General features: G+C 39.1%; 1 protein-coding gene across 3 annotated transcripts in view; it reads left to right on the forward strand.

The window, feature by feature from the left end:
* Positions 1–8085: 8085 nt before the first annotated feature.
* The window catches only part of LOC308692763 (interferon alpha/beta receptor 1a-like), a 32429-nt gene continuing 25075 nt past the window's right edge, over positions 8086–15439 (forward strand). The window contains exons 1-2 of one of the 3 annotated variants that reach the window (XM_081369106.1): positions 8086–8353; positions 9228–9332. In XM_081369106.1, the coding sequence (XP_081225232.1) occupies positions 8299–8353; positions 9228–9332 (160 nt within the window). In that variant the 5' untranslated portion in view covers positions 8086–8298. The remainder of the gene's footprint in view (positions 8354–9227; positions 9333–15439) is intronic. The other 2 variants (XM_081369107.1, XM_081369108.1) reach the window with 2 other exon arrangements.

The following is a 15439-nucleotide window of genomic DNA, read 5'->3' on the forward strand; positions in this document are numbered from 1 at the left end:
CAAAGCATTCTGGGAGCTACCATAGTATAAAACCAGAGAATGTCTAATAGGAAGAGAATTGGCACTCTCTGCTTACTTCCGGGTTCTGGATTGGTTGCAGTAACACGTCTCTGTCCATGCGGGGGCGCTCGCGAGCGAGTGCAGAATGAATGGAGGTCTATGGCGAAATACCCCTCAAAACCCACTTTTCTCAGGATATAATGTTTTGTCTAGTAATTTGAATGTTGTATTCGAAAGGAGATGCAAAGAAATTACACATTGCTGGGTGTTAGATTTTTTTAGAGTCACTTATTTGGTTTAAAAAGTCTTTTAAAATGTCAATGACGTCAGAATGCTGACGTCATTAGCAGAATGCTAGCGTGTTATGGGCAACAACAACTCAACCTGTAAGAAACAGAAAAGAAATAAGTACTCGTTCATTCAACTTCCGACCTATAACCCATGTTGAACTTGCAAAACCTACAATAAAATCTGAGATTTCTCAACGGCATTTGGGTGAAAGAGACACATTTAGCCGTCTAGCCCCATTGACTCCCATTCAGTCTGCACTCGCTCGCGATCACCCCCAGTGGAATTCTAATGGAACTGCAACCAAAATCAATACAATGGGGCTGAATAGGGAGTGCCAAGGCTCTCCGTAGACGGGCTCTGATAAAACTCATCCACGGTTCCCAGCATGCATTGCGACAAAGCATGTCACCATTGTTGAGATTCATATGCTGATTCTTGATGTCTGTGTGTGTCAGACATTTACAATTGCAGTAAGTCAAAATATTTTGTGCACAATGTGTTTAAAAAATCTAATTACCAAAACATTTGATCTCTTGTTATAGTTTCACGGTGTTTATAATGCAATTTGTATATTGTTACGTCCCAGGACGTATGCATTTGTGTTTTATAATAATGTGTAAGTGTCATTCATTGATGTACTGTGTGTGTGCTGCCAGTGGACCCAACGGCCTGCTGGGAGTTGTAGTTTTTATTGTATGTTCTGTCCAATTTCCTGTGCTCCTCCCTGTCCTTATTTAGGTGATGGGACCTACCAGCTGCTCCTCATCAGTGGCAAGAGGATCCAGTATTTAAGCAGAGCCGGAGAGAGAGATGGGGAGAGGGTCAACGCGGTGCTTCCGGTGGGGATCAGACGGGTGCTTGCTGAAGACGCCCGATTGGAATAGAGATCTGACTGTAACAGAGGATTATTTTGAACTAGGGATGGGGAAATGAAGCCTCATGAATCACTGAGGCTTTCCCCTGACTGTTCCGGGAAAAGATTCAAAGCTTCGAGAGTGTCGAGAACAGCGCCATCTGGTGCTTATTTAAAATAAAGCAGCCAGAAGCCTGTGTTAGAAGCTCTGGCAGATGAAGCAACAACAACACACTCCATAGTTTCAATGTTATGTGTACAAATAAAAGCCTTACATGTTTGTGTTTGATTTGTTCATTAAATAAATTCATTTTCCCATTAAAGTGTGACAATAAAATATAATACCTTATAAGCTTATATGATTCAATAAGATTTAATGTAGGCCTTCTCTCTCTCTCTCTCTCCCTCTCTCTCTCTCTCTCTCTCTCTCTCTCTCTCTCTCTCTCTCTCTATACACACACACACACACAATGAATAAGGACATTGTCTGATAGGATCATTTGTTATTAAATGTCAATATCAATAATTGTAAATATCAACCAGACTGAGGCAACAATGTCTTGTTAAATACGATCTGAAGTTCGAGCCTTCTGACACCCAAAGCGAAACGCGCACGTGACTGGTCAGAAAGTGAGGCTTCGTTTGTCATCGATCACGTGACTCTAGTAAACCAATACATGCCTCGATACGGGGCTTCACTACAAATTGTGTCGCTTATGTGATACGTGCATCGAAGCTTCAGTGTCATATGTAACATCACTATTTTGAACTGATTTATTGGATTAATCATTGAACACTGAACTGAGGACTTTTTTTGACTTGATAACGGTAACGTTAGGTCGTTAGTGGAGAGGGGTGTGGGAGTACCGACCAACGGCCTGTGTAGGTCCAGTAAATAATAATATCTAAACTAAATAATATCAAACTTTTCAGGATGGCGGAAAGAGAATCAGGATATGAAAACAACAACATGGAAAGTAGAGATCAAGAAGGGGAAAGTGAATGGGAGGAAGTGATAGGGGGAACTAGAAACAAGAAATTGTCTAGACATAAAAGAAAGAAAAATGCATCAGAAAGTTTGGATGGAATGGAAAGTGAGGGGAAAAAAGATGAGGTAAAAGATTTGAGGTCAGAATTGTTCAGTGTAGTAGTACGTTTAGAGGGAGAAGGGGGAGTAAAGAAAATAGACCCGTTAAAACTTACTAAAATCATTAAAGCACAAGTAGGAGAAGTAAAATATGCAAGAGTACTGGGAGATGGAAACTTGCCCATTGGATGCAGCTCTGAAAAGCAGATAGAGAAGGCAAAGAGAATGAGCAGTGTGGGGAAAATAAAAGTAACGAAAGTGGGAAGAGTTGGAGGGGAAAAAGATGAGAGTTGTAAAGGAATAATGGCAGGAGTTCCTCTTATGGTGGGTACGAAGGAGATCGTAGAGAATTTGAGGGTGAGAAATGGATCAATGAAATCGGCTAAAAGAATGAGAAGATTAATAGAAAAAAAAGAAACGGAATCTGTTCTGATTGAATTTGATTGTAAGGACCTCCCTAAAGAGGTAGACATTGGTTATATTAAATATAACATAAGAGAATTCATAAATAAACCTATGAGATGTTATAACTGCCAGGAATTTGGTCATGTGGCAAAGGGATGTAAAAAGCAAAGAAGATGTGCTAGATGTGGAGGAGATCAGGATTATGGGAAATGTGGAGAAGGTGTTAAACCAAAGTGCTGCAATTGTGGAGGCAATCATAGTGTTGCCTTTTGGGAATGTGAAGTAATGAAACGGGAGGTGGAAGTACAACAAATTAAGGTAACGGAAAAAATGTCTTATGCTGATGCTATCAAGAGAAGTGAGGGGAAAAACAGGATAAGGATGCTGAGTGTGACAAAAGAAAAAATGGAGGTGAACAGAAAGAATGAAGGCAGATTTGGGAAGAAAAAACGAAGTTAGTTACCTTTATAGCAGGGGTAATAAATGCAACATCTGAGATCAAATCTAAAACTGAAAGAATTCAAATCATAGTTAAAGCGGCTTAAGCGGTTAAAGAGAGGAAAAACCAGATGTGTGCAAGAAACTTGGTTAAAACCTAATTTGGATTTTGTTTTAAATGGATATATAGCAATTAGACAAGACAGGAAAGAGGGTGGAGGTGGAGGGTGTGTTACATTTGTGAAACAGGGAATTCCTTATAGAGTTATGAGATTGGAAAGTGTGAAAATATAAAAACATAATTATCAATTGTAAATTACTATAATCCATGTAAAAAGCTTGAAATTAACAAATGTATGGAAATTGGGGGACAGTGTGAGAACAGTATTGTATGGTGTAGGGATTTTAATGCACACAGTACATTGTGGGGATGTGGAAAAACGGATATTAATGGGTTAGTATTAGAAGAGTTATTGGAAGAAAGAGAATTAGTGTGTCTAAATGACGGAAATAAGACACAGATTGATATTAGGACAGGAAAGGAATCAGTACTTGATCTTACTTTAGTATCAAAGAAATTGGCATAAATTTGTGATTGGAGAGTACATAAAGATGGGACAATTGGGAGTGATCATTATCCGGTTATATGTAAAGTCAATGTCTCTGTAGTGGAACAAATAGATGGAAGAGGAGGAAACTGGGTCTATGAAAAAGCTGATTGGGAAAAGTTTCAAACAGAAAGTGATAAATATTTAAGTCAAGTTGATAATTATAGTGATATAGAGTTATTAAATAATGAAATAAAACAAGGAATATTAATAGCAGCAATAGAAGCTATACCTAAAAGTAAAGGTATAAAAAGGAGGAAATCTGTACCATGGTGGAATGATAAGTGTAAAGCAGCGGTAAAACACAGAAATAAAGCCTTCAAGTTAGTGAAAAGATCTCATAATTTCCAGCACATGATACAGTATAAACATGCGCAGGCAGTTGTAAGTAGAACAATTAGACAAACAAAGCAGATTTATTGGAGGGAGTTTTGTAGTTTAATTGGAAGTACTACTCAGATAGGAGAAGTTTGGGGGATGATTAAAAAGAAGAGTGGGGATGTAAGGGAGTGGAATTATCCTGTGTTAAATGATGGACATAAAGATGCAGTTACTAACAAAGGAAAAGCAGAGATGTTGGTAGATGCATTTGTTAGTATACACAGCTCAAACAATTTGTCAGTGGAGGGCAGGAAAGGTAGAGAGAGCACCAAATCTAATAATATGGAAGTTTTAAAAAAGAAGGAAGTATTTTGAGGATGATCTAAATAAACCTTTTAATATGGGAGAAGTAGAAAGAGCGTTAGCTAAAACTAGAAACACTGCACCAGGAAAAGATGAAATAAGTCATATTATGTTAAAACGTTTAAGTACAGAAAGTAAGGAGAAATTGCTAATGTTATTTAATAAAATATGGGAAGAAGGGAGAATTCCTGAAAGTTGGAAAGAAGCAATAATTATCCCGATAAGGAAGCCAGGAAAAGATCCTAGTAAGCCATCAAACAATAGACCTATAGCATTAACATCGCATATTTGCAAAGTAATGGAAAGAATGGTAAATGAGAGATTAATGTATTTTTTGGGGGAAAAAAAGGTTTGATAATGGAATTTCAAAGTGGGTTTAGGAGAGGAAGGGGAACAATGGATGCAGTGTTGTGTTTAGAGGATGATGTAAGAAAAGCTCAAATAAATAAAGAATCTGTGGTAGCAGTATTTACTGGCGTTGAGAATGATATGATATGTTATGGAGAGAGGGATTAATGATTACATTACACAAAATGGGAGTAAGAGGTAAAGTTTTTAACTGGATTTTAGATTTTTTAAAAGGAAGATCAACTGAAGTTAAAATAGGAACAGACACTTCAAATAAGCATAAAGTAGGAAATAGATCACCACAAGGGAGTGTTATAAGTCCTACACTTTTTTCCATTATGATAAATTATGTATTTAAGAATGTACCTAATGATATGAATAGATCATTGTTTGCAGATGATGGAGCGCTTTGGAAACGTGGGAAAAATGTAAAATATGTAGTTAAGAAAATACAGGAAGGAATACATCAGGTTGAAATATGGGGAATGGAAATGGGGTTTTAAGTTTTCTGCTGAAAAGTCAAAAGTGATGGATTTCTCTGGAAAGAAAAAATAAAGATATCAAAATGAAATTATATGGGAATAATCTGGAAAGAGTTGAAAGTTTTCGTTTTTTGGGTGTGTGGTTTGATTCTCGATTAACATGGAGATCTCACATTAAACAAGTAGAGGATAAATGTAAAATAATAAACATTATGAGGTGTCTTACAGGAGTGGAGTGGGGATTTTAAGTCTATATTTCATTAGTAAGATCTAGGTTGGATTATGGGAGTCAGGCATTTGGATCAGTAGCCAAATCAGTATTAGCGAGGTTGGACAGTCTTCAGGCACAGGCACTGAGATTATGTCTCGGAGACATGAGAACATCAGCAGTTTGCTCAACTCAGGTCGAGGCAGGAGAAATGCCTTTGAGCTGCTTGTAAATTACTGGATTCATTTGAGAGGACAAATAAATAGTCACCCAACCAAAAGAGTGTTACAAGACAATTGGGGAAAGGGAAAGGGGAAATATGTAGTTTTGGTTGGACAGGAGATGATGGAGCACAGGACTTGGGAGTATATGGAAAGGAGTTTTGTAAAACTGTGGTATGGCCCAGTATCCCTATGTGGAAGTTTGACAATCCAATAGTGGATTTGGAGGTATTACAGATCATAATACTAAACAATCAAGCTAATGTGGTGAGTGAATTTTATAGACATGTGAACCAAAAATATATGAACTTTAAGCAAGTTTTTACAGATGGATCTAAAGACCCGATAACAGGAGTTACAGGCGCTGCAACTGTAGTTCCCAGTCAGAAGAGTGAGATGAGCAGGAGAACATCAGATCATTTAAGTGTATATGCTGTCGAGATGTTTGACATTGTGATGGCGTTAGAATGGACAGAATGCTCTAAGTTAAATAAAACTTTAATTTGCAGCGACTCTGTCTCTGTATTGCAGAGTCTCAAGACCGGCGTGGTTAAGAATCATCAGGAGGTTTTTTATGATATTACGGCTATCTATTCAAACATTTAAAAGAAAGCTGATGAAGTTATATTGATGTGGGTCCCAGCACATGTGGGTATTATTGGAAATGAAAAGGTAGACAATATAGCTAAGGAAGCACTGAAACAAGAGAATATGCAGTCGTCAGCCTTTCAAGATCAGAAGGAAAGAGTAAAGTATGGGGAGAAATCTCTAAAAAATGGCAACAAAGGTGGGACCAAGAATCAAAAGGAAGACATTTACTCAATTAAAAAAAGAGTCGGGCCCAGGCCCGGCTCCACAGGGGGGGCCAGGGTGGGCCTGGCCCACCCAATCAGAAGCTTGGCCCACCTTGGCCCCCCACCACATAACAGCCAATCACAAAATTGGTGCAATATTCAATCGCTGCTCTCACGCCACACACCCACACACCCATGTTCTTATGCAGTGAATCATCGCGGAGCAGAGAGGACTCTGACAACGCGCTGACAGACAGGACAGAGCAGGTTACTTTTGAATTTAAACTAATTCTCAACTTTCAAATTTTTTTTAACGAAATTTAAAAAAATAAATACCGTTTTGTGGCTCTTTAATGTGTCTGACAGATCGCTGTAGAGCCTAAAGTTAAAGCTGCTGGTAAACCGATCATCACTTCCTTCTAGTTAATTTATAGCATCAAATAAACATAAATGAACATAAGAAGGAATGTTGTTTTAACCGCGGAAAGACGTCAGTACACGCCGTTATTCAAGTTCAAATCCTCCAGCGTTAATCTACTAACTCTCCTGACTGCTTTGTCGGACGCAGATGGCGGATTATGATTGGTCAGATCGCCTGTCAATCAAACTCCATGCGAAGGGCCAATTCAGCTCCAGATATGATATTTTCTGTTTTCTTCCCAACCACCTCTTCATGATGACACACTCTGTAGCCTAATAAAACACAACATGCACAAATTTCTTGTTCCGAAAGGAAAACCTTGTGTTTTTAGCTCATGAATAACACATGAACTGGGCATGGATGAGTTTGTAACAGAATTCTCTAAAATGAGTAGAAAGCTAATGTTGTAAATTATACTGATATAAGTAGATCTTTTTCAAGCCCTGCCCCGTTTTCCTCAAATCTAAAGTTACTAAACTGATACAAGATCTGTTGTGTGGTAAAAAAAGGAAAAAAAAGATTCTAAATATACATAAGAATGTAAAAATAAAAATGTAAAAAATAACAATGGCCAAAAATCGGTAATGTTATACTGCATTAACAGACGTGAGAATAATTCTTAAGAAAAACAGCATTTCAGATAAAATTAACATTTTTAGTTTGTTAATCCTCCCCCCCCCCCCATACATCCGGCCCACCTCGAACATCACTTGGCCAACCTTTCATCTCATATCTGGAGCCGGGCCTGTCAGTCGGCACTGTGGAAAATAAGAGAGGAAACAGGAGAGAAGAAACTATTATAACCAGATTAAGAGTAGGGCAGACTAAACTAAATATCACTCTTCATATAGGCTAATGGGGAACATCTAACTGGGTTTTGTGATCAGTGTCAAATACATGAGACTGTAGAACATGTGCTTATTAATTGCTCAAAATATGAATTAAAATATGAAATAGGATATATAATAGGATATATATTCAAATATGAATAATATGAATTAAAATATGAAATAGGAAAGATATGATAAAAGACATGGGAAAAATAGGACTAATAGGACATGGAGTAAATAGTATAATGGACTGCATTGGAATGAAATATTTTATTTGTTTTCTGACCAAAACGGGACTAATGACAAGAATGTGATGACTAAAGTATATGGGAAATAATGAGAGCCAGAAGATGGCAGTAATGCAACACTATGATGCAAGCTGCCGTTAAAACCCAAAGAAGAAGAAGAATGTCCTGCTGTTCGTCGCAGCTGAGCCATAATCTGACGTCACTTCCGCATCGTGTGTGTGTGTGTGTGTGTGTGTGTGTGTGTGTGTGTGTGTGTGTGTGTGTGTGTGTGTGAGAGAGAGAGAGAGAGAGCGCTTATCCTCGCGAACTGAAACTGAAACAAACTTGAGCTCAAACTCAGAGAAAGAGACTCATCGCGATGCGGATTCAGATGCGCAAACATGAAGCTCCGCGGCTCTGAAGTGTGTGTTTCACTCCTGGTGTGTGTTTCACTGGGTGAGTCCATCTTTACTGTGTGTTGGTGACGATAAAGTGTGTGTTTCACTGGGTGAGTGTGTGTGTGTGTGTGTGTGAGAGAGAGAGAGAGAGAGAGAGAGAGAGAGAGTGAGAGAGTGAGAGTGTGAGTGAGTGAGTGAGTGTGTGTTTGTGTGTGAGTGAGTGGGAGAGGGGGGGGTGTGTGTATGAGTGTGTGAGTGTGTGTGAGTGTGTGTGTGTGTGTGTGTGTGTGTGTGTGTGTGTGTGTGTGTGTGTGTGTGTGTGTGAGAGAGAGAGTGAGAGTGTGAGTGTGAGTGAGTGAGTGTGTGTTTGTGTGTGAGTGAGTGGGAGAGAGGGTGTGTGTGTGTGTGTGTGTGTGTGTGTGTGTGTGTGTGTGTGTGTGTGTGTGTGTGAGAGAGAGAGAGAGAGAGAGTGAGAGAGTGAGAGTGTGAGTGTGAGTGAGTGAGTGAGTGAGTGTGTGTTTGTGTGTGAGTGAGTGGGAGAGAGGGTGTGTGTGTGTGTGTGTGTGTGTGTGTGAGAGAGTGTGTGTGTGTGTGTGTTAGTCAGTGGAGGTGCGTCTCAGTTTAATTGTACTGTTTCAATTTGTTGTTACAAATTACTGTAGTCATGTAGTAGTGTCAGTAGTGTGTGAGCTCTCCGCTGTCACAGCTTTCATTAAGGGTTAGTTCACCCAAAAGTGGACGTTATTCTGTCGGTAACTCGCTCTCATGTCGGCTCTGGTCGTCAGAGACTGACGGAAGAGAAGAAATGGTTGAATACAATTTTTTTTTTGCGCACAAAAAGTATTCTCGTCGCTTCATAACATTAAGGTTGAACCACTGTAGTCGCATGGACTATTTAACGATGTATTTACTAATTTTCTGGGTCTTGAAAGTGGTCTTCGCAGTCTGTGGAGGAATACAAAGCTCTCGGGTTTCATCAAACATGTCTGGAGTTCTGAAGATGAATGAAGGTCTTACGGGTTTGGACCCGCATGAGGGTGAGTAAAACACACAAGCTTTCTGTCTCCTGGGGGAAAGTGTAGGGCTCATGTCTTGGTTTCATGTTGAAAGGGTGTGTGTGTGAATATTTGGATCTGGTGATTTTCTTCATAGGCTACAATCTTTAGCATTTAAAAACAACATGATCACCTGTAGTGGGAAATCTACTCGCCTTCAGATAAAAGTGGATGTATATCTATATCATATAAAAAGTTGTTAAGTGTAAGCATGTTATGTTTATGTTAAAATGTAATTTATTTTTTACATTTTTCATAATCTGTCTGTAAATATGTGTATCTCAGGGGAAATGTCGTCCTTTTAGAGGAATAAAATAACGGGCTTTCGCGTCGGAGGAACCCTTTCACAGCTCCTCACCCTCACCCTTTCACAGCTCCTCACCCTCACCCTTTCACAGCTCCTCACCCTAACCCTTTCACAGCTCCTCACCCTAACCCTTTCACAGCTCCTCACCCTAACCCTTTCACAGCTCCTCACCCTAACCCTTTCACAGCTCCTCACCCTAACCCTTTCACAGCTCCTCACCCTCACCCTTTCACAGCTCCTCACCCTAACCCTTTCACAGCTCCTCACCCTAACCCTTTCACAGCTCCTCACCCTAACCCTTTCACAGCTCCTCACCCTAACCCTTTCACAGCTCCTCACCCTAACCCTTTCACAGCTCCTCACCCTCACCCTTTCACAGCTCCTCACCCTAACCCTTTCACAGCTCCTCACCCTAACCCTTTCACAGCTCCTCACCCTAACCCTTTCACAGCTCCTCACCCTAACCCTTTCACAGCTCCTCACCCTAACCCTTTCACAGCTCCTCACCCTAACCCTTTCACAGCTCCTCACCCTAACCCTTTCACAGCTCCTCACCCTAACCCTTTCACAGCTCCTCACCCTAACCCTTTCACAGCTCCTCACCCTAACCCTTTCACAGCTCCTCACCCTCACCCTTTCACAGCTCCTCACCCTAACCCTTTCACAGCTCCTCACCCTAACCCTTTCACAGCTCCTCACCCTAACCCTTTCACAGCTCCTCACCCTAACCCTTTCACAGCTCCTCACCCTCACCCTTTCACAGCTCCTCACCCTAACCCTTTCACAGCTCCTCACCCTCACCCTAACCCTTTCACAGCTCCTAACCCTCACCCTAACCCTTTCACAGCTCCTAACCCTAACCCTAACCCTTTCACAGCTCCTAACCCTAACCCTAACCCTTTCACAGCTCCTCACCCTAACCCTAACCCTTTCACAGAGGGGCGAGGCCAGAAATGCTAAAGTGGGTGGGCCTTCATTAAACGGGGTGGGCAGTGTGGCGTTCGGAAACTGCACGCCAACTCACACAAAAAAAATAAAAAAAATAAAAATTCCAACACAGAATAATGTTCCATACTAGCAAATAACAACATTTAATATAATGGCAAATAACAACATATACTCACTATATGCACATATACACTGAAACAAACACAATAACAGTCATATTTTCTGTCAAGTAGGCCTATACATATTAGTCTATATGAATTATTGTTAGATTTGCTTTACAAAAAATATTGAGAATTTTTGTATAACATACATTTACATCTACCTTCCTTTACATGTCGTCCACTCCAGCTCCTGTAATATTAGTCTGAGACCACGGGGTTTTTGATTAAAAACGGAGATGATCTCATCGTAATCAAGTGTCTCTGTCAGTTCACGTTCAAAGGAGAGAAGAGATCAATTGTTTAGGCGTCCAGTAAGCACTGAGAACCGTTGCGGGGGGGCTCGTCCAGGGCAGACAGGTCCTGTGGTGGGGTTCCAGAGACGTTGGAAGGTGACTCTGTTGGTTCATTAGATGCCCCATCTTTAATAATTGCTGACGTGCCAATTAGCAGGAGATGCAGATTCAGCTGCAGGTGGTCCACCTTCATTGGTAGACCTGGTTTCTTCAGGTAGTACACTTGAAACATCCAGTTTAGGCTTCTTAAAAAATCTACTGATTGTTATTTGCGTTGCCATTTTCAAATGCAAATCTACAAACACACGAATCGTACTACTATCACATAATAGGCGAGACTAACAGCAACTGACGAATCATATTCACCTTTTTATTTTGACAAGCGTATGGTATGCGCCTATAGGGAGACAAAACAAACTTTTAACTATATAAACTTAAGTGTGATAAGAGGTGTATTCTTTTTCTTATTGTTGTTAATAAAATAATTGTAAACATCTGTTTGGAAAATAGCCAACTTCTGAGTGGGTGGGCCACAACTCACCCGCAGCTTCGCCACTGCCTAGAACTATTGGCGGGATGATTTCAGGAACTCCTCCTGGAGGAACTTATCTACTCCACTTCAGAGTCGCTAGCTGAGCAGAAATATATAATCACGTTTCTCTTTCTCAATATTCTCCTCAGCGTAAAGGTTAAGAGCTCCATCTATCACTGTTTCCATGTTCGTAGAGTTAGTTTTTGGAGTAAATATATAGGCTATAATTTGTGTGTTTACACAGCTTTTTTTTTTTTTAAATGGCGGCTGCTGGTGTTTCGCGTGAAACTGTTTTTTTTCATACATCGGGCTTTTATGGCTCATACATGCAATTCAATGATAAAGGCTGTTGTGTCATATTTGACATTTACATTAACGTGAACAAATGTAAAAATAATGTTTAACATAAACAAATGATGTATGAATAATCAAGTAGCCTAAACCCAAGCTGCTTCAGTCCAGTAAATGTTCATCTAACATTTACTTTATAAAAATCATTAAAGATTCATGATAAAAAGACTTTACTTGACGTAGTCTGATCTCTCGATCAGAGGACAGAAGGCGTGAACTAGATTGAGCACAACAGGGTTCTCTACAAAGATTTGGTCATATTGATAATTTATTGGCCCTAGAAATTTGCATATTAATTAAATATGATACAGAAGGCTAATATAGTCATAAATAGGCATTATACTTATTGTTCAACAGAATTTTACAAAGAATAATGTAGTGAATAAATGTTTTAAAAAATATTGTAATACACATTGCCAAACAAGCATTCTGTTTTCAATTAATTTATTCCCCAAAAGGACTTACGTATCCTGGGGATGCAAACATTAAAATAAAAAATAAGTGAAATTCTATTATTTGTGTCCTAAAAAGATGGAAAATAGCAATAATAAATGTTGTGAATGTCTCTTTATGTGAGCAGAAGGGACGAGCTGTCAGACCGCTGATGATTAACAGATGATCTCGTACACTAGTAGTGTCCAGTCCAGCGTTACTCGTGAAAGGCTGGGATACACCACACGCCTGTAGCTCAGGTCTGCGACCCGGGAGAGTCTGCAGGAGCTGCCGAATGCCGGCGCCGCTCTGCAGATTCAAAATCACATAGTGTATGATGGGCACAGACTCAGATTTTTTTAGCTTCAGATTATGATTCCATCCAGTCGGAGGATAGCAAAACATGTTTGACATTTTGAGCAGATTTAAGAACACACATCGTAGTGTATGACGCTACTGGGACCGGAATAAGCCTTAATATTTGCGTCCTCAGCTCTCCGCTCACCTCTAACTCCCACTGTAATGCCGGGTGACGTTCCTCTCTTTGTTTTATTTTAACGCAATACATGTTGTTATGCGTAGTTTATTCTAAACGTGCTGTATCTTTTTTCTGGACGATGCTCAATTCACAAATTAATAATTCTTTTGCATCGATTCTGTTAAAAACGTTATTAAACAATTTGGCAGAACTGTCTAAATCGAATCAGTTTGAATGATTTGTTCCTGTACACTGAATGTGAAGCGGTTTCACACTCGGACTCGTAACAGGAAGAATTAAGAACATCAAGTGTTGGATGAAGTGGACCTACAGTCAAGTGAAAGCAAATCTGCAAATGCATCCTATTGTTTGCCAGCGATGAAGACCTTTATTAGTTGAACATCTTCGTAAGCTGTCTGTGAATGAATGATACTTTCCATTTCATTTCATTCAGGGAATATTTTACAACCAAACAGATTATTAGTCTACGCCACAATAGCACTACTACAGAGAATGACATTACCAGTTTCTTGGACATATACATTAATTTAAACATTAAATAAGCCATTGTCCACAGTTTATGAAATGAAGACGCGGTGATGTGTGTGTGTGTGTGTGTGTGTGTGTGTGTGTGTGTGTTGCGCAGTGGCGTGCGAACTCGTCTTGAAAACAAATGCCTTTGACTTAGACACAGTTAACCGGTTTAAACACGTTTGCAGAAATATACATTTGATCACATGTTGGAGAACAGACAGAAGACGACCTGTGATGTGCGTTTGATGGTAGTGTGTGTTCAGATGTTCAGTAGCGGTCATGAGTGCGAGCACATGAAGAGTTTAACTCTTTCTTCTCTGTGTCAATGGTTTCCTTTACATGCCTGTGAATGCAAAACTCTGCAGATTCACTTTATTTCCACATTGTTTAATAATCCAAATGTAGTTGTTGTTATTATACAAACCAAAGGACAGGCAATGATTTCCGGGCTGAAAAAAAAAATGCTTGTCTCTGTGTTTGTTGCAAAGATAGCCTATCTAATTATGATAATAATAATCATTTAAATTAAAAATATCAAAATAATAACACACACACACACACACACACACACACACACACACATATATATATATATACAGTGATGGAAAGAGTACTGAAAAATTGTACTTGAGAAAGTACTTAAATTATTTACTAGAGTAGAATACAGGAAAATAATGACTTGAGTAAGAGTAAACAAGTAGTTTGCTGAAAAACTATTCAAGTAACTACATTATTCAAGTAACTAAAGTACTTTAGTATATTTTAATAATAATATCATACGTGTTGTATCCATTAAAGAAAACACATTTAGTTTCTTATTTATGTTTAAATAATAGGCCTATAATGTTATTTTCTAATTTCATCTGTGTTGATTATATGAAAAGTGAACAGCAAGATAGGTATAAGATAAGTAAGATGGAGTAAGATAGGATAATTAGATGCGCAATATCAGGAGACAATGACATATGGAGTGGGTCAGACATGATTTTGACCACTTGATTAAGTTTTGGTTAGAAAGCCTTTCTTTAAAGTGAATTTCGTTTTGTAAACATTGTATCTTAATTTTAATCAATGTTTCATCAACCAATTGTCTGGATTTAATAAATATAGCAACCACTAAAATCAGGACGTGGAGGCACCGGCGCGTGAACTCGTCTCATAAATGAACCGAAACTCAGCGTATAGGCTACTTGCCTCACATACATGAGAAATATATTTATGGAAAGCTGGAAATGTCTACTTTTAAACAAAACATGTGCATTTCTTTCTGTAGGCACGTTCACAATACTCCAAAGATTGCGAGTCAGCATCGTCAACTTCATCTTTGCAGCTGACACTGACACAGAAAACACCAGTTGATTGACAAACAATTAAAATGTCTCCTTGCTATATTTGACACATTCATAATCATTACTTTTGCCGGCTTTGTGGCAAACTTAATGCGTGCGCTTGAGTGCGGAACAGGCTTATTACATAAACGCTCATTATGGTTTAGTCTCTCCAGTATTAAGTAGTTAAATTAATATAAATATGTGATTAGTCAACTAATGGCTTAAATGAACAACTACAAATTAACAGCCCTTCTTATTTCACATATTTTCGAACCAGCATGACACAAAGGGCATTCTTCATAAAGTCTCTCTCCGCTCTGGAGGAAATATCCCCACTCCGCTCACATGCTCTGGTGTGAGACAGTGTGTTCCTTCTGTTGTCTGAGAGTTGATTGACAGCTTTTAGGTGCGTTATTGGCAGCGTCACCCTCTGGTTACATGAGCGCGTCACCACCGCATCAGCACCGAAAACATGGAGATTTTTTTAGACAATAATCACACAACCTATTCCATATTCTATAATTAAAACAACTAATCGAATATTCGAAAATTGTGACCCATCCCTAATAAGCAACATGATTTTGGAGCAAACCATGATATTAATCTCATAAATTGTCGTGTTTGACACTATGCTAAGCTAACATACTAGCTCTCCCTGTTGCCAAGAGCATTGTTTTATTGCTAATTTTGAAAAGTCCACGTAAGATCATTTGAATGTTTTT

Source organism: Scardinius erythrophthalmus (genome assembly GCF_964197995.2).
Source record: "Scardinius erythrophthalmus genome assembly, chromosome: 6".
Taxonomy (NCBI): Eukaryota; Metazoa; Chordata; class Actinopteri; order Cypriniformes; family Leuciscidae; genus Scardinius; species Scardinius erythrophthalmus.